The 17,903-nt window shown below is 45.3% G+C and overlaps 2 protein-coding genes across 30 annotated transcripts in view; one reads left to right on the forward strand and one right to left on the reverse strand.

Annotated features, from left to right (window-relative positions):
* The window catches only part of SPACA9 (sperm acrosome associated 9), a 468,643-nt gene that overhangs the window by 271,603 nt on the left and 179,137 nt on the right, over positions 1-17,903 (reverse strand). The gene's annotated exons all lie outside the window — the stretch shown is intronic.
* The window catches only part of DDX31 (DEAD-box helicase 31), a 181,084-nt gene that overhangs the window by 45,768 nt on the left and 117,413 nt on the right, over positions 1-17,903 (forward strand). For 21 of the 28 annotated variants that reach the window (XR_013405345.1, XR_013405346.1, XR_013405344.1 and 18 more), the window contains 3 exons: positions 766-847; positions 8,279-8,390; positions 14,489-14,657. Coding sequence is in view for 22 of the 28 variants with exons in the window: in XM_077967348.1 (XP_077823474.1) it covers positions 766-847; positions 8,279-8,390; positions 14,489-14,657 (363 nt within the window). In the remaining 6 variants the exon portion in view is untranslated. Of the gene's footprint in view, positions 1-765; positions 848-8,278; positions 8,391-14,488; positions 14,658-16,089; positions 16,832-17,903 lie in introns of those variants that run through there. The other 7 variants (XR_013405348.1, XR_013405349.1, XR_013405347.1 and 4 more) reach the window with 3 other exon arrangements.

Here is a 17,903-nt window from a genome sequence, read left to right on the forward strand (position 1 = left end):
AAGTCTCTCTCTGCTCGCTACATTCGAATGCTGTGGCCTTGCAGTCGATTGGATGAAGCGGAGGCTTTCCAGACTCCACCGCTAGGCAGGTGTGACTGTTCTGTTCTGGCTCCTGGTGGCTTCTGTTCCTGCGTGAAGCCCGAGTTCTTGTCTCAGTGCTTGGCACATGGCTCCGGGTTTGTCAGAGATCCTTGGGTCTTCACCCCTCAGTAATTAAGAGACAAGGGTAGTGAAGCTCCTTCAGGGTAGAAGAGGAAAGGGCAGTGCTGCTGTGGACAGGGCTTTGTGTCCTCATTACCCTCACAGGGGTGTTTACCCCACAGTGGAGGATGTTGGCCACCCTTCTCTTTCCTTTTTTTTTTTTTTCTCTCTCTCCAGTATAAACTAAAGAGATCAAAATGCTTTCTGTTTCATCATCATCTGCTCAAGGCAAGGGAGTTGATCAGTTGAGTGGGCACACTTGTTTGGTATTCAAGATTTATTAAGAAATAATGACACAATCTCTATTAAGGAAATTCTAAATGTAGCCTCTTTTAAATTCATCAGGGAGGAAAGAAAGTGTCAGGAATATCATCCTGTCCCTTTAATATCATAGAGGTCCCCTTCTCAATTCCTAAGGGTTTAGGAAAATATTTCCTTTCCTAGGAAGGTGTCACTTCTACTTCATGTCTAATTAGCTCAAGAATAGGCCAGTTTTATGCATCAAGGTCTTGGGTGTTTCTGAAAGAGCAAAAAGTTTACCTTGCTATGCCCTTCCTTTTACAGCGTTTCTGAGATGAAGATGGAAGATATTTTGTGTGTTCTGGCGAGAGATGATTGTTTTAAAGGGAAACGATGGGGAGCCCAGGTGAGTTTTGTTATTTATTGTGCTTGCTGCCAACAGACATGACTCACTTGGTTTGGGGTAGTAGAGGCTTTGTGTATGGGTTACTTCCTCTGTCAAGCAAAACATTTATTTTAAGAACCGTGGACATTAGATGAGGCCAGATCTCGGTGTTTTTTTGTTTTGTTTTGTTTTGTTTTTTGTTTTGTTTTTTCTCGTCTTTGCTTCTGGATGCGTTTGCCACTCTCATCTAGTGAGTGGGCTACGGTCCATTCTGGAAGCCTGCCAGACAGCAGCAGGCTCCCCAGAAAGGAGGTCCAGGCCAGAATGAGTCTGGAGGCAGCTCCACACGCTCAGCCCCGGTGGTCCCTGTCCAGATTCTCAGCAAGGACGGCTGCTTAGACCTGCCTATCCCAGACAGCGTGGAAGAAATAGGTATCTCTGTGTCTCCTTTCAGACGCACTTAGCTCATCCATTTTTTAATGTGTGTGTGCTATCCACAGAGGAAGAGTAAAGTTGAGATCATTAAGAAGAAAAATTTTTATTATCCATGCAGTTCCATATGGAGATTCTGAGCAGGTGCAGACAGCCCTGGACACCCTTTCCTGCTCCTTCTCTTAAGGCTGCACCCGACTAAACCATTATTCCCTCACCCAACCCCACACCCTTACCCGGTATTCCCATGTGTGGGTGCAGTGTTGCTATATGTAATTTTGTCTGTGAGATATTAATCACTTGAATATTTTACATTTGTTTTTGTGTGCCTGAGGATGGACTGGAAAATCAGGGCCAGATAGATCAAGCTTAAGAGTTTCTATCATGCTGTAGCATGTGCCTGTATTTGGATCATTATTCTCCCTGAGCAGGGAGGGACCCCGTTTCACTGACCCTGACTTAAGTTCCCTTGTTTTAGAGAGCGTCTAAGGAAATGTATGTAATACCAGGAGAGGAAATAGCCATATAGCCTCTATTAGCAAAGTGTGTATTCCCAACCTAGGACTGTGCTACACTCTTTACATGCACGGTCCCATTTAATCTAGCAATCTGAGAAGGTAGTGATGGCCCCAACTTACAGATGAGGAAACTGAGACTTAGAGAGGTGAAGGAACTTTCACAGGTGCACACCAATATGCTTTAGTCATTCTGGGATTTGAAGTCTTAACTTCAAAGCACATATATTTAACCGTATACCGATATGCCTTTATTAGTATTAACTAAACCAAGATAATTGAACTGAATCGTTTTTTAAATAAGGAAATGTTAGTCATTTTTAGAGGTGACATTTGATCAACAGTTAGTACCATAGCAAAGATCCCTGTGAACAATAAAAGCTATTAAAACCTCCATTGGTCATCAGGTTACTTGAAGCAAGTTAGTATTTCATAGAAGACTCATAAGCCTCTGGACCACCCTTTCTTAATAGTTTGTTGTTAGGGGTGTTGACCTGTGGCCAGACAGATCTTCATTGGTCTTGGCACACTTCTGTTCTTTTCACACTATCATAAATTCTAGTTAAGGGGCTTTTTGGGTTTCTTTTTTTCTTTTTTTTTTCTTTTTTTTTTGTGATGGAGTCTCGCTCTGTTGCCCATGCTGGAGTGCAATGGCGCAATCTCAGCTCACTGCAACCTCCGCCTCCCTGGTTCAAGTGATTCTTCTGCCTCAGCCTCCCGAGTAGCTGGGAATAGGCGCGCGCCACTGCACCCACCTAATTTTTTTGTATTTTTAGTAGAGATGGGGTTTCACCGTGTTGGTCAGGCCGGTCTCAAACTCCTGACCTCGTGATTCGCCCTCCTCGGCCTCCCACAGTACTGGGATTACAGGTGTGAGCCACCACGCCCGGCCTTTTGGTTTCTTTTTTAGTGTTCCCCCAGATACTTAATTATGGTTCCATGGCATCTCTATGGGATCAGCAGGGAGCAGATGGGGAGCTGATCGTGGAGGCAGTGTAGCAGAGTGGCTAAGAGCACGGCCTCAGGGTCACATTCCTCATCTGTCACCAGTGTGTGACCTTGGGCAGGGACTGGACCTTTCTAAGCCTCAGTTTCTTTCGAAGCGGCAGTGTAGCAGAGTGGCTAAGAGCACAGCCTCAGGGTCACGTTCCTCATCTGCCACCAGTGTGTGACTTTGGGCAAAGACTGGAGCTTTTTTTTGAGACGGAGTCTTGCTCTGTCCCCCAGGCTCGAGTACAGTGGCACGATCTTGGCTCACTGCAAGATCTGTGACCAGACACATCTTCATTGGTCTTGGCACACTTCTGTTCTTTTCACACTATCGTAAATTCTAGTTAAGGGGTTTTTTGGGTTTCTTTTTTTCTTTTTTGAGATGGAGTCTTGCTGTGTCGCCCATGCTGGAGTGCAATGGCGCAATCTCAGCTCACTACAACCTCCGCCTCCCGGGTTCAAGAGATTCTCCTGCCTTAGCCTCCCAAGTAGCTGGGAATATAGGCACGTGCCACCACGCCCACCTAATTCTTGTATTTTTAGTAAAGACGGGGTTTCACTATGTTGGCCAGATGGTCTCAATCTCTTGACCTTGTGATCCGCCCACCTCGGTCTCCCAAAGTTCTGGGATTACAGGCGTGAGCCACCGCACCTGGCCAGGACTAGACCTTTCTAAGCCTCAGTTTCTTCACATGTAAAGTTGAGATAAAATAGTGTTCTTCTAAGGACATCAGAGGATTGTGTGGGAAATAGTCCTGGATTCCCAAGTATAAAGCATAGGACCAAAGGGCTTTTTTTTTTTTTTTTTGGAGATGGAGTCTCGCTGTGTCGACCAGGCTGGGGTGCAGTGGCATGGTCTCAGCTTATTGCAACCTCCGCCTCCTGGATTCAAGCGATTCTCCTGCCTCAGCCTCCCAAGTAGCTGGATTACAGGCACACACCACCACGCCTGGCTAACTTTTGTATTTTTAGTAGAGATTGGGTTTCACCATGTTGGCCAGGCTGGCCTCAAACTCCTGACCTCAGGTGATCTGCCCATCTTGGCCTCCCAAAGTGCGGGGATTACAAGCATGAGCCACTGCACCCGGCCCAAAGGTCATTTTTTATTATTACTGTAACTATCATGATTATTTGTAGTCATACAAGTTAGTAGCAGATGTGGAATTAAAGCCCAGACTCAGGGACATGAATCCCAGTGCCCTTTTTTGCTGTATCATAATAAGTGGAACATTAGCATCTGCCAGCTCTCCAGAAATAAGAGCAAGTAGTACAATTACAAAATGAGATTGTAAGTTTGATCAAACGTAGTCTCAGGTATACTCTTTCTGGGCCTGGCGCTGGTGTCAGTCTTTATCCCCGAGCGCAGATCATTTCTCTCCAGGGAGTTGATCATTGCCTGTCTGCACAACGCAGGGAAGCTGTAGAAGGGCAGGAAGCCTCTCCTGAAATACACGTCCCCAAAGAAGGAGTGGAGCAGCTGCACCTCCCTCCACTCTTTCAGCAACAAGCTGCAGTCATTTCTTTTGGTAACATCTGCCCTTCTGTGGCCTTGCAGCATAAATTCTTCTCCTTAAGCCTTTTCCCTGGCTTGAGGCCAACCTCAAAGACTTCCTGAGACTTGAGGAGCGGTTCTAACTTCATGAGTAAGAACCAGGTCCCAGAGTCAGACAGATACGAGTTTGAGTTTGAATCCTTGCTTCCCAGCTGGTAGCTCTGCAATCTCAGGCAGATTTTATCTTCTCCCAGCCTCAGTCTTCCCATCTGTAAAACACACGATTGCTGTGAGGTTTAAATAAAACAAGGCATAAAGTGCCCTGTAGAGTTCCAGACCTCATAGATTCTTAGGTCTAGAAACTCTGTCTCGTGATCTCAGCCCCCCAGCTCCTTCCTTGACAGATAGTAGTGAATGCTTGGATATTTTTAAGGTTTGGTGATTTTTTTTTTTATTTTTATTTTTAGAAAAGCTGAGCAAGGTTGGGCTTTCATGATATAACTGATTAACTTAGAAAGCTAAATTAACCATCCTACATTCTAGGTGTCATGTTGGTAAAGACCTGGCTGACTGAGCCAAGTTTAACTTGAACTCAGAGGAAAAAGAAAAACTAAACTAAATTGACTGTGTTACTAATTATTGCACGGATCTACACAACCCGGGAGAGTATTTTATGTGTGATTCATGTCAGTAGTAAAAAGAATAAACTAGATGCTGGATACAACTTTTAATTCTGTTGTGCATAAGAAATACCGTGTGTCTTAATTGCTGTCCTCAATTTGAGCAGCCCTCTAGCATGCGAACTAATGCCAGGCATGTAAATGTGGGTTCAGTTGCTAGGCCTTTCATTCAGATAGCCAGACACCTCATTACAGGGCCCCTCTCCTTCACCCAGCGCGATTGAAGCCCATGGTAAATGTCCCTTTGGCACATACATTTTTGGGCTTCTGCGAACAGAAAGAAAGCGAGTGAAGCATCTGTAAAATGTATATTTCATATTTAGGTATATAAAATATATATAGCTACGTCTGGGTGTGTGAATGTTCACCTGCCTACAAAGAGAATAAATTTGATCTTTCAACTTTACTGGGAAGCGCTCAGAAGGTTCTAGGGACCATGGGGGTAAAACTCAGCTTGGCAATAAAGTGATTAAAACAAAACCCTTCCATTTAGCTTAAAAATACCTTGGAAGTTGGCAATATCAAGATGCAGGCTTTCACAAAAACCTCCTACCTCTGCTACTACTTTTTATAATAAAAATAGTCCAGTCTATTTATCTTAGACTCCCATCTGTTGCTTCTTGATAGGTGTGAAATCTTCATCATCAAAGTATACACACACCCAACCATGTTTTTCCTACAAGCGTTTTTGTCTTATGAAATGTACCCGTAAACTTATCCTAACAAAGGAGCCGTTGCTGGTGTTGCGAGATCTTAAAATAAGTTCAGAGCCCCCTGCTCATCCTTTCTGATGGCCTGTCTTTTCCAAGATCAGTAGGATATTAGAGACAAAGGTGCGTTGCGTGCGCGGAAGGATGGTCGGAAATGTGTTTTCTAAACTACCCATGGTCCTCTAGTTGCAAGTTAGCTTCATTAACCAGGACTGACTGTGTGTCTTTGAGGGTGGGAGAGCCAGTCCTGCCAGGTATTCGTGTGCCCTCAGGGGTTTGACCCGCTCTCATTATAGGAGCATTTTACCTGTCTGGGGCTGAGATGGTGCTGCATAACTCTGCCCCACTCTGTCTTCAGTTTAAATTTAGATTGTCCTCCCCAGAAGACAACTGAAGAATCCCTCATTCATTCTCAAGAGGGGCAATTTTAAAATGAGGTATTTCTGGAAGCGGGGGTTAGGGAGGAGTAAGATATTTTTTCCTAAGTAACGTATATTGTTTTTTTCTGCCATTAACTTATTCTTATATTTTACTAAAACTGACCTTATCATTTCAAACCTGTGAACCTAGTTCTATCATGTTTTTTTCCCTACGTATTTCACTTGTATACACACTCACATTATATATATGTAATTTTTTTTTTTTTTTGGTTGGGAAGAAAAGATGCCTCATTTTGAAACCTAAAGGGGGGAATAAGAAAAACCCTTTGTAATATATTGCCATATTATCACTAAATCCCCTGACAGTTGTGACACAGAAGCAAGTCACCTGTCACTTAAGCTTGAGGTCTCTTTAATTTTCTCCTGGAATTCGCACCAGGCTGTCTTTAATTTGAGGCCTTTATTGGAATTCTGAAACCTCTCTGCCTCCCTGGCTCTCAGATCTATTCTGAGAGCTGTTACAGAATGTATACAATAACCAACAGAGGGATTCGGAGAGGGCTGGAGCTCTGTTTATTTAACACTCTAGAGGGATTTTTGTGCTTATTCGGTCCTGGCTGCCCGGCTTTCAATATCGCTTTGACAACCATTCTGCCCTTCTCATTAATTTTAAACAGTTAAAACACAAGAAAAAGAGGAAAAAGTTTTCATTATTAAAGTGCTTTACTTTTTAATAACAGAGGATTCTGTCCGCCAGGGGAAAGGGCATCCTCGGTAATTTCACATTCATATTAAAAAAAAAAGCACACAGGGAAGGTGACAGTTGTGCTGCTGAGGTGGCTTAACGAAAGGAGGGCAGCAAAAGAAAGTTTGCATTTCACATCAGTTAAGAGGGTTTAAAAAAAAAAATCCTTGTTAATGACAATAGCAAATGTCCACTTTGGTAACACGGCTCCTGAGTGACTCTTCTCCTGACATTTTAGCGGATAGAACCCTTAGGGGGACCTTGTATTGTACTGTGACATCCGCGAGACTGTCGTCAACCAAACAGGTAGCAGGAATGATTTGACTCAACTAAAAACATTTTCACGGTGTTAAGTCTCTTAATATAGAGATGAACGTCGATCCAGAGAATGAGGCTTTTTCTTTCCTCCCCTTTGTTCTTCCTCTGTCAGCCTTAAAGGTGAAAGGGAGGCTCGGGGAGTCTTGGTGAGGCCAGATGCAAGCGCTCATACACCGTCCTCTACAAGGTTAAGCAGCACGACCTGGTCTCACTCTGGATTTTCCCCGGGGGCTCACACTGGGGTGGCGGGTAGAAGTAGAGGCACCAGCACCACTCAGGTGATCAGTGTCACTTGGCAGGTTGGCCTCATTGGGTGGAAGAATCTGTGTTCTCTTGATCTCACATTCAGTAGAAAGCACTCATGTTTGTTTTAAGATATTGGAGACAAAAGCCACTAGTTTTTAGAGGAGATATTTAAAAAGGAAATTTTTTTTCTCTGGTACTGTTAAAGAATGAAAAGACAATAATCGTCTATTTTGTTATCATTTTCCATCTGTAGGCTCTTTGCATGCACACAGATGCTACCTCTTACACAGGGACAATTTGCTGCAGAGATCCAGGCAGTTTTTGAGTGTCGTGTCCTGGAACAGCCCACTCACTCCTTAATAGATTCCTGGGAACTCAGCACAGTGGCCATGGGCTGGAGGAATATATCTGAAACACTAGAATTCTGAACCGCTCTAGGCACTGAGAAAGCCTGCTCTGAAATTCAAGCATAGGGGTAACTTTTTAAGGCAGAATTTTAGGCAGGTCACTGTGGAGTGCTCATGAAGAGAAATTGTCAGTGTTCCACTGGTGTGTGTAAGGGAAAGGTGAGGATCCCTAGGAGATCCAAGACCCATTTGAAAACAGCTGATGTTCAGTGATGTTTTAAATGTCTGAATTGGACTTGGAAAATTCCAAAGTGTCTCCAATGGTCTTTGATTTTGAACATGCATGGTAAGAGGTCAGGAAGAAAAGTAAGTAAATAAGTAAACAGACCTGATCTTCTCATAAAGCCATCCTCATCTTTACTTGACTTTAACATCTCTATAGCTCCCTTTTTTTCCCTAGTAATATTGAAAGGATTACACTTGTTGGCCCCTAGGTGGTTACTGTGTGGTTTTACTGTTATTAAATCTATTATAAACTGCTTCATTATTCCTGACTTTGACTCTATCTCTCCTTTAATCCTTCCGTCGCCCTCTCAGAAATCCCATGCTGTTGGCCCCCAGGAAATCCGAGAGCGAGCCACAGTCTTGCAGACGGTATTTGAAGATTACGTGCACTCCAGTGAGAGGAGGGTCTCCTGGGCAAAGAAAGGTCGGTCTATTTCCTAGGTGCTTGTGCAGTGGATAGCCCAGCAGAGTGCTCTCCCCCACCTTCACCCCCATGCCCCCAAACCGGTTGAGAGGCCAACATGGGGTCCCTGCTCACCAGCCAAAGCCTTCAATCTCCATAATTCTGCAGGGTTTGGAAGCAGGCACGGAAGGCTTTAAAGTGATATTAAATGTTAATTTCGTCCTTCCCCACGTTTTGCACAAACGAGGCTTTATCTTGGCTTACATGGGGACTAGAGTTTTGACCCAACAACTTGGATCTTTTAAGGATCCGTTTTCCTCTTTGAAAACCAGATAGAAGAAATGTGACACGTTAGTAGAAACAGTTGTAGAGATGGAAATTAGAGATGAAGGCCAGAGCTGAAAATATTAGACCTAAGCAGTTCCTATTTGAAGGCACAAAGAAAAATGAGAAAGAACAGTACTGAGGAAGAGCCGTAGACCATGAACCCAATTCCTAGGAAATTTATAAAAGAGTTAGGTACTGATTTAATGTTCAGACCTTTGTAGGATAAATTGACTCCTGGGATCACCATGCATTAGATGTGGACATCGCAGTTCACGTTGAGTAATAAGCAGTGCATGGCTGAAGGGGGTTTATAATCACTGGTACTTTTTATTGTGGTATGTCTTGGCCAGAGACTGACCATGTCTAATGAGACTTACTCCATGCTGGAGGATGCGCAGGGGTTTTTTGTTAGTTGCCTGATATTTTGAGAAGAGTACCAGGCTGGCTTATAAATACCGGAACACTGTAGCATCCTCTCTTTTTATAAATAGAAATGCTTTAAAAACTCTTCATTTGACAAATATTTATCAAATTGGGCACTATTCCAAGTGCTTGGAATACATGAGAGATCAAAATAAAAATCCTTGTTTTGTGAAGCCAACGTGTTAGTGGGGTCAGGGGCAGCAGACAGAGAGCATAATAAACATAAGAAATAGTCTGTTTCAAGGTGACAAGAGCTATGGAATCAGTAGGAGATGGGGGAGGTGAAGGGGTGACATAGCAGAGTGCATTTTTAATGGGGTCAGAGTGAGCCTCATTGTGTAGGTGACACTTGAGCAAAAACCTGAAGTGGGATGAGCCCCGTGGCTCTCTAAAGGAAAGACCTTCTGGGCAGTGGGAGCCGGTGCAGAAGAGCTCGAGGAAGGCAGTGTGGATGGAAAGGGGGTGCTGACCAAGGCAGAATCACGTAGGACTTTGGGTCTTCGTCAGAATGAAGGGGGAGCAGAAGTGTGGTGGGATCTGACTTAGGTTTGAAAGATACCGTCTGGCTGCTGTGTGAGAATAGACTAGTGGGGGTCAAAGGTAAAAGCTGGGAGACTGGCTGAGGAGCAATTGTGATCACCAGGAAACATAGATGATAAAAATGGGTTAGTCAGCAAATATTTTCAAGGACCTCTTACATACCTTTAGTACATTATAATTGCAATTCTTGGTTGTCATCATTAAAAATCAGAACCACACAAGGTAAAAGATGAAGTCCCAGTAATTGCCACTGTAGATACACTATATATCCTTCTAGACTTTTCTCTAATAATATCCTGTCTTAGCATTTCCCTAAAGTGAATTCAACAATTCCCAAGGGTTTTCCTACCTTGCTACCTCTAGAGGAGTGTTGCTCTGTCTCTCAAGAGGAATAGGGTCTTTGTCACAGTGTAACTTTACAGAGTTTGGACCTTTGATGAAAGTTAGGCAAATTCAACTGGCTGTGCAGTACATAACAAGTTGTTGTGCCACTGAATTCCAGGGCTGGTATCAAAGTTGCAATGGGAAGAAAGAAATCAAACCCACACTGTCACCTTCGATTTTGGTGTCAGTGATGCCTCAGATATTTTGGCAAGACTACAACTATTTCAAGGTGTCTGGGTCTTCGGAGTAGAAGTTACAGTAATTCTTAAAGGATGTGGTTTTGGGTTTTCTCTCACCGTCATTACCATTGAACTTGTTAATACCATGAAACAAGCAGAGTCACTTGTCTTTTGTTTAAGGAATATTGGAACAGGGTCACTTCCCAATGTTTATATACCATTAAGGAAATAAACGTATCATGTCTCTTATTTGCTAATCGATTTCCACACCAGATTGATGATGGCCTGGGACACCGCCGCCTCTTACAGAGCTCAGTCACCACATTTCAGACATAAGTCTTGCCACCATTCCTTCTCTCCTGTTTCTTAGGACTAAGTTTTGGAGGCTTGAGAGAGTACACACGTATTTGCCACCCTAAATGTATTGAATTTACAACATAGGAACAGCCACTCCACCCCATAGGTGGAGACAGTCTTTTGCATTTCAATCTGCATATGCAAATTCCACACTATTGACTTGCTTCCATTTTATGCCATTTCAGAACTCACCTCATGAATAATTAACAAAGCAGCTGGCTTTTGCCTTGATGGCAGAAAACTAGTTAGAAACTGGGCCAAGTATGTATTTGTTTTCCTTTTGCGTTTTCGGACCCAGTCATTGTTAATAACCAGCATTTAATTGTCAGTTTCCAGAAGCAGTTACCCCTTTTTTTCCTCTGTTTTCTTGCATCTTTTAGCTAGGGATTCAAGTTGTAAAAAGAGTGGTAACATAAGTTTGCATTCCAGACTCCTGAACAAAAATTTTGGAAGCTAGAGTCCTCTGCCTGCAAATGACCATTGCTCCTGTGGCTTAATGCTCTCCATCTTCGGGTCTCCCTGCAGACCAGAAACTCCATGTAGGATTTATGCCTGTTTGGAAGGGATACTTCTCAAAGTCTAGAAAACCCATACAAGTGATGACAAGTCATTCTTCTCCCCTCAGTGGGGTCAGAGCTACGCTGGGCACTTTACCAAATGCTTTGTCTTTAAGAGAACAGCAGGCAATCTTCTTGCCTACATCCTTCCCATAGTTGTCACTGTAGGGGTTGGGTGGGAAGATCCATGTGCCTTTATTCTGCACTGAAGGGTGCTCTTGTGGGAGTGGGGGCTGGGGTTGGGAGGAGCAGAGATGATCTTCACCTTCCAGGCTGGAGCTTTGTTTATTTCTGACTCCTTCATCTTACGAGTCATCATAAGATACCACTAGTTTCTGATCCAAATGTCCAGGAATGAGAAAGGACGATGTGTCCATGCGAGATACTAGAAAACAGATTTGCCCTAATTCAGGCACCTTAAGTGATTGGCAAGAAATAGCAATCAGTGACTGCAAAGTGCTGAACTCTGGTGGCCTGTAGCTTCATCCATCACCCCAAATAAATGTCTACTTTCATTACTTCTCCACTTTCCGCTTGTGTGGGTCCCACAGCCCTTGTTCCTTCTGCACATTCTAGACACTGCCAACATGAGCCACTTCCTGCTCCTTGAAAGGTCCTGCAGACAGCTGCTGCAGCATCTGAAATTCCTGCTTCTCTGAATTATCCAAACATGGGAGTCCATGCAAGTATGTGAGGACAACCAACTGTCGCTGTCCCGGTGAGACAGGAGCCTTGAGGACAAGGAGGGTTAGTAAAGATATGCAGCGTGAAATGCTGCCTGACCAGTTGTCTGGGGAGAAAACACTTGCTGCCACATCTTGGCAAACTCATTATCCCTGTAAAGCTGTTAGCTGGGCACTTACGTCTCCTGGGACAGATGCTCTCAGCGCTCGGCTCATAGGATTGGTGGAGAGAAGGAGAGGAAGAGAGGTGACCAGGGTGGAAGCCCAGGGGCTCATCTGCTTACACAGAAGAGAGGCAGGAAATGAGGAGACCTAGAGTGGGATTTGGCTGACTGAGGTTTTAAAAGTGCAGGCTCTTGGTTTGGTTTCGGCTTGACTTGGTTTCAGTCTCGTCTTTTTTTAGACCCGAGTAAGTGTTGAGGGTTGGGGAAAGACAGAGGTTGAGGAGAAGAGGGTTGAATCTCCTGGGTCACGTAGCAGTAGAGCCTTTCCCTCTGAGGGCTTGGCTGTGGGGCTCTGTGTCTAGTGGTATCAGAACCCTCCAGATAGTACAGACCATTTGAAGCGTTAAAGATTTTCCTTGAAAATGTCCCTGGTTATTAAAAAGGGGAGTAAGCACAGATTTAAGAGTGGGGTACAGAGGAGTTGCCTTGGTTATTATTGCTCATCGATTGGGAAAAGGAGTTCACTTTACTCAGTAAATAGAGCTTTGATGGATTCCCCAGGATCCTTCCAGGAGCTGATCTGCTAAAATGACACTTTTTATTACTGTTCATAAACGCCAATCTCCAGGTGCTGCTGGGATATTATGTTTAAGCTGTGGGCAAACTTGCCAGTCCAGTGGCTCAACAAGGAGAGTGAGGAAGTGAAGGCTGGTGTTCAGTGCTTGCCTCCATCAGACACCGTCGGCTGGGCTCTGGCTCAGCTGGCGGAAGACCAGGATTGGAGGTGAAGAGAGCAGTGACAGGAATGGTGGGGAGTGCTTTGCAGAACGTTCCCCTCCTTCCTTGTTGGAGTGAGAAGTGGGTGGACACTCGGTTTTCATTGTTACTTCCAGAGATATTCAAGGGGGAACCCAATCTAATCTTTTCTCAAGGGAATGCCTAGTTAAGTAGACCAAAGCTCCACCCTTCTGGGAATGAGTCTGGCCCTTTTCTGGGGGAGGTGGGACCTACAACAAGGACCCCCTTTTCTGAGTGTAATATAATTTTCTTTGAGATGGAGTTTGGCTCTTGCCCTCCCAGGCTGGAGTGCAGTGGCACGATCTCCACTCACTCCAACCTCCGCCTCCCAGGTTCAAGTGATTCTCCTGCCCCAGCCTCCCGAGTAGCTGGAATTACAGGCGCCTGCCACCAGGCCCGGCTAATTTTTGCATTTTTAGTAGACAGGATTTCACCATGTTGGCCTGTCTAGTCTCAAACTCCTGACCTCAGGTGACCCACCCACCTCAGCCTCCCAAAGTACTGAGATTACAGGCGTGAGCCACCACACCTGGCCGCTTTTCTTAATTTTAAAATGGGACTGAAACTTTCCTGACAGAATGTTTGATAAACATCCCTAAATTGTTGTCAGTCCTCGAGGGACTATTTTAGAGACTTAATAATTTTCTTTCTCCTTTAAAATTTTTTTTCATTCCCTTTTTTACACATTCTTTGAGTAAGAAGCACTGTATTGGTTAATCCTGGATACTTCTAGAACAAACTTGGTTTTAAAATCCCATGAGGAAGGCTGGGTGAGATGGCTCACACTTGTAATCCCAAGCACTTTGAGAGGCTAAGGCGGGAGGACCACTTGAGATTAGGAGTTCAAGACCAACCTGGCAACATAGTGAAACCCTGTCTCTACAAAAATAAAAATTTAAAAATTAGCCTGTAGTCCCAGCTACTCAGGAGGCTGAGGCACGAGGATTACTTGAACCCAGGAGTTTGAGGCTACAGTGAGCTATGATCACGTCACTGTGCTGCAGTCTGGACAACACAGTGAGACCCCGCCTCTTAAACAAATTTTAAATTTAAAAAGTCCCATAAGTACACAGAAAAGCTGGTATCAGGGATTGCCTGTGGAAAAGGGAGCTGGAGGTGCGGCTTGTGGTGAAGGGGGCATTGGTGGTAATGTCATTCATTCATAGTAAACTTTACGGTCATAATGAAGCCTTTTGAACTTTGTGAATTTTGTAACACACTAGCATGCATTAACTATTCAAAAGTAAGTAAAATTTAATTAGGAAAAATGTGTTAATGTAAATGTCTAATGATTTTCTCATTTTCATAAGAAAGCGATGTCCTGTGTTGATCATTTCTTAGTTTCTTCACCCATTCTCTCTTTTCACTCGTTTACACAACAGACATCTACCAACTGCCGGCCGGTACCAGGTGCTGTGCTGGGCCTCACCCTGTTGGATTGTTAGAAGCTCTGTGGTCAAATCTGAAATTTTACTGGGCATATTCAAGTAATAATTGTGGTCCCCTGTAGTTTTTTTCTTTTTGTTGTTTAGGAATTGAAGAAATACACAGAAGTCTAGATTTTAGTTGTTTGTATATGTTGTAATTGTCATGTTTCATTGCCTGGCAAGATAAAGTACAGAAGATAACCATTAGGCCAGGCACTTTGGAGCTTGGAGACCCCGGTCCTGACAGCCTCCCTCCCCACTCCCTTTTCTTTTCTTTCAGCTCTGCAGTCCTTCATCCAAGCCTACGCCACCTACCCCAGGGAGCTGAAGCACATCTTCCATGTCCGATCCCTCCACCTTGGGCATGTGGCGAAGAGCTTCGGGCTGAGAGATGCCCCCAGGAATCTTAGTGCCTTGACTAGAAAGAAAAGGAAAGCACACCTAAAAAGGTAAGATGAGCTGAATTCGTCCCGTGACGGGGCTAGAGAGCTCCGTTCACATGAGCACCAGTGAGGTGATGTGCTAGCTGCCATGCTCACCACAGCTGTCTTCTCACTCATACCTGCCTTTCTCCCAATAAACAAGCACTTGGAATGAGAAGAAAGCCCCTCATCTTGCCGAAATTCAGGGGTGCCTCCTTTTGGGCCCAAATGTGGTAGGGTTCATAGGACTCGCTGTAGTTGGAGCTTCAGCTGTGCTGCGGTCCGCCCTGGCAAGTATCCGAGATGTGTATGACACATTCTGGTGTGTTCTGTGTGACGAGCCCTAGGAGCATACTTTGTTCCAGTGAGATGGAAGGGCCGAGTGCCCGAGCCTCAGATTCCAGGAGCTGCCGAAGCTCAAATCTCTAACAGGCTGGCGTTGGGGTCAGCGCTGGGCTCCTTACTGCTGAGTTGCACCTCCAGTGGTGAGCACTCATCAAGGCAAGCGCGGTGAGCCCTTCCCCTTTCCTCCCACAAAGAGCGTGTTCAGGACTGTCCAGAGGTCCTGGGGAGTGGAGGGGGAGAGGAAGGGGTATTGCCCTGTTCGAGGCTGGGCTCTGAGTCTGTCTTCACAGTGCTGAGATGATTTCCCTCAGCACGCTACATTTGTAAAAGGCTTTCTTCCTCTTCTCAAAGACATGTGTTCTTTTAGTACCAGCCTCAGCCCCTCACAGGAGCGAGAGTGCTTGAGGCCCTGTGAGCTACTCATGTCAGAACTTTGGGGTGGATGGTCTCATTGTTTATGTGGGAAGGGTCCGTCGAACAAATGTTTGGGGCACAGAGACTTTTTTCTCACCTGCCCTGATTTCCAGGTTCAATCCCAGAATGTTCTGTATGGTTAGTTTGCATTGTTTATCCTCCCTTTTCCACGTTAATTTACAAACGCCACAGGCTCCCCCACTGACTCAGGGAATCTGCAGGAAGGACCACTGTGCACTGCCTGTTCCCACATGATGTCTGGCTTGCCTGTTCACCAGGAAGTGTCGAGTATTCCATCAACTTTGTCAGGGCTCTGTTTCTCTAGCCTGTCACGGCAAAGACAGAGGGACCACCCAGTGGAGGAAAGTGACCATTGGTCTTGCAATCAGGGAACTTGGATTGAAGTCAGCTCTGTTGTGATGTGAGTTTGGGGCCATGCCTTTTCTTAACGTCTCAGAGCCTCGATCTCAACTACACTATATGGAGAAGAAAATCCATATTTTTAGTTACTTCACAAGATTGTCTTGAGAATCAAAATCAGGTGATTCCTGTAATCCCAGCACTTTGGGAGGCCCAGGCAGGCAGATAGCTTGCGGTCAGGAGTTAGAGACTAGCCCGGGCAACATAGAGAGATCTTGTCTCTACAGAAGAAGAAAAAAAAGATGAGGTGACTTGTGAATATGCCTTTTGAACCATACAGGGCCCTACAGATGAAGATCCTTACAAGCTAAAAAGCATATTCGGGGACATCCAACTTGACCTCTCTGGGGGACTTCGCACCTCCAAGTATCATTGGAATGGATAGAATGTTGCCTAATTCTGTTCCCGGTTTTGGAATTTTTAAGATGCTTGATTCTTTTCTGATACTAATACTCTCACATAAGACAATGCTCCAGTAATTCTTTGAGGAAAAACAAACAGTTTCCATGTGCTGCTGTACTGCAGTGCCTAGATGAGCGTGGACGTGTCCTTCTCTGGTTCCTTCTAGGCCGTTTTGAGGTTCAGGGGTGCAGAGCAGGGCTGCAGCCCAGAGATGTTTCTGCTCGTCCTCTGCTAGAGCCAGGCTGTCCTCCCAGAGGGCCAAGATGCTTCCGCTCTACTCCCAGGCGCTCTCGACTGGGCCAGGAGTCTAGGCTGCAGGGCCCGGGAACTGGGTTCCTGTCTTAGGATCTGCTGTCCCCGGTACCCATGCATGTTAACTTTGAGTGTGGGGTGAAACCATGAGGCTTCACAGCTAGTGACTAAGAGTAGCCTCATCAGAAGCCTGACCATTTTGTCACTGTCTCGGCAATGGTGATACTTTGAGGGCGGAGGAAGAGACCTGCCAAATGATTACTGTTAAGAAACACACATCTGGCCAGGCGCAGTGGATCACGAGGTCAGGAGTCCAAGACCAGCCTGGCCAAGATGGTGAAACCCCATCTCTACCAAAACTACAAAAATCAGCCGGGCGTGGTGACAGGCACCTGTAATTCCAGCTACTCGGGAGGCTGAGGCAGGAGAATCGCTTGAACCTGGACAGCAGAGGTTGCAGTGAGCCGCACCACTGCACTCCAGCCTGGGCGACAGAGTAAGACACTGTCTCAAAAAAAAAAAAAAAAAAAAGGGAAACACACATCTTTGTTTATTCCTCTTCCCCGAAAATAAATGCAATCCCAAGATTTCATAGTTAGCAGATGATGTGCCTTTATGACTGGAGATTTCATTAGCAAGTGTTAATCCAGATAGCAGCTCCTCAGACCGGCCCAGCTCCTGGAAAGCAGAGAGGAGGCCTGTGGGCGGGGGAGTTGGAGGCAGCATTGTCCTTACCTTGAGAAGCCGCTAGGGAGAGAGCAGCCCGCCGCCTCCTGCCCCAGCTGACCCTCGCTAGCAGATGGGCACCAAGACCACGATACCCCTGTGAGCAGGGGATTTAACAGGGCTTTATTTAGGGAAGAATGGGCTGATTAGCCGATAAAGAGCATGTAAGATGGCATGGGGCAGCCTTTGATGTCTGGCTGGCGCGGCAGGGAGCCGGGCGGTGAGTGACAGCAGTGTGTCACAGGATTACTCCGCCCGTGACAATGCCTCTCTCTGTTCTTGCCATGTCCCCACTCTGTTACAGCTACTTTTTCCGTTGTTATGCCCTTCTTTTGAAGGCATTTCTCTTCACACTCCTTAGATCCTCCCCCCACCCCTGCCTTTCGAAGGCAGACGGGCACTCGAGGATACAGTAGATACCTTTTTTTTTTTATTTGGGGAAATCTTGTCACTCCTGGAGGAGGAATGACTTTGCAGCTAATCTGCACATGGACCGTATAATTGTGGTCAGGGTAAGCGGCAGAGAAAATTTGACAGATTTTCCACACCTCAGTCAGGGTTTGAGCAAATGCCAGTTGCTGCTTTTTGAGGACTGGAAAGAAAAGTCCATTAAACCCCACAAAGTGTGAGAGTTATGCTGTGGTCACAATTATTGTTCTGAGCTGAAACGTCTCCTCTGAAATCCATCTGTCAAGAAAGAGAATGGGTTCCTTG

Source organism: Macaca mulatta, chromosome 15, assembly GCF_049350105.2.
Source record: "Macaca mulatta isolate MMU2019108-1 chromosome 15, T2T-MMU8v2.0, whole genome shotgun sequence".
NCBI classification, from domain to species: Eukaryota; Metazoa; Chordata; class Mammalia; order Primates; family Cercopithecidae; genus Macaca; species Macaca mulatta.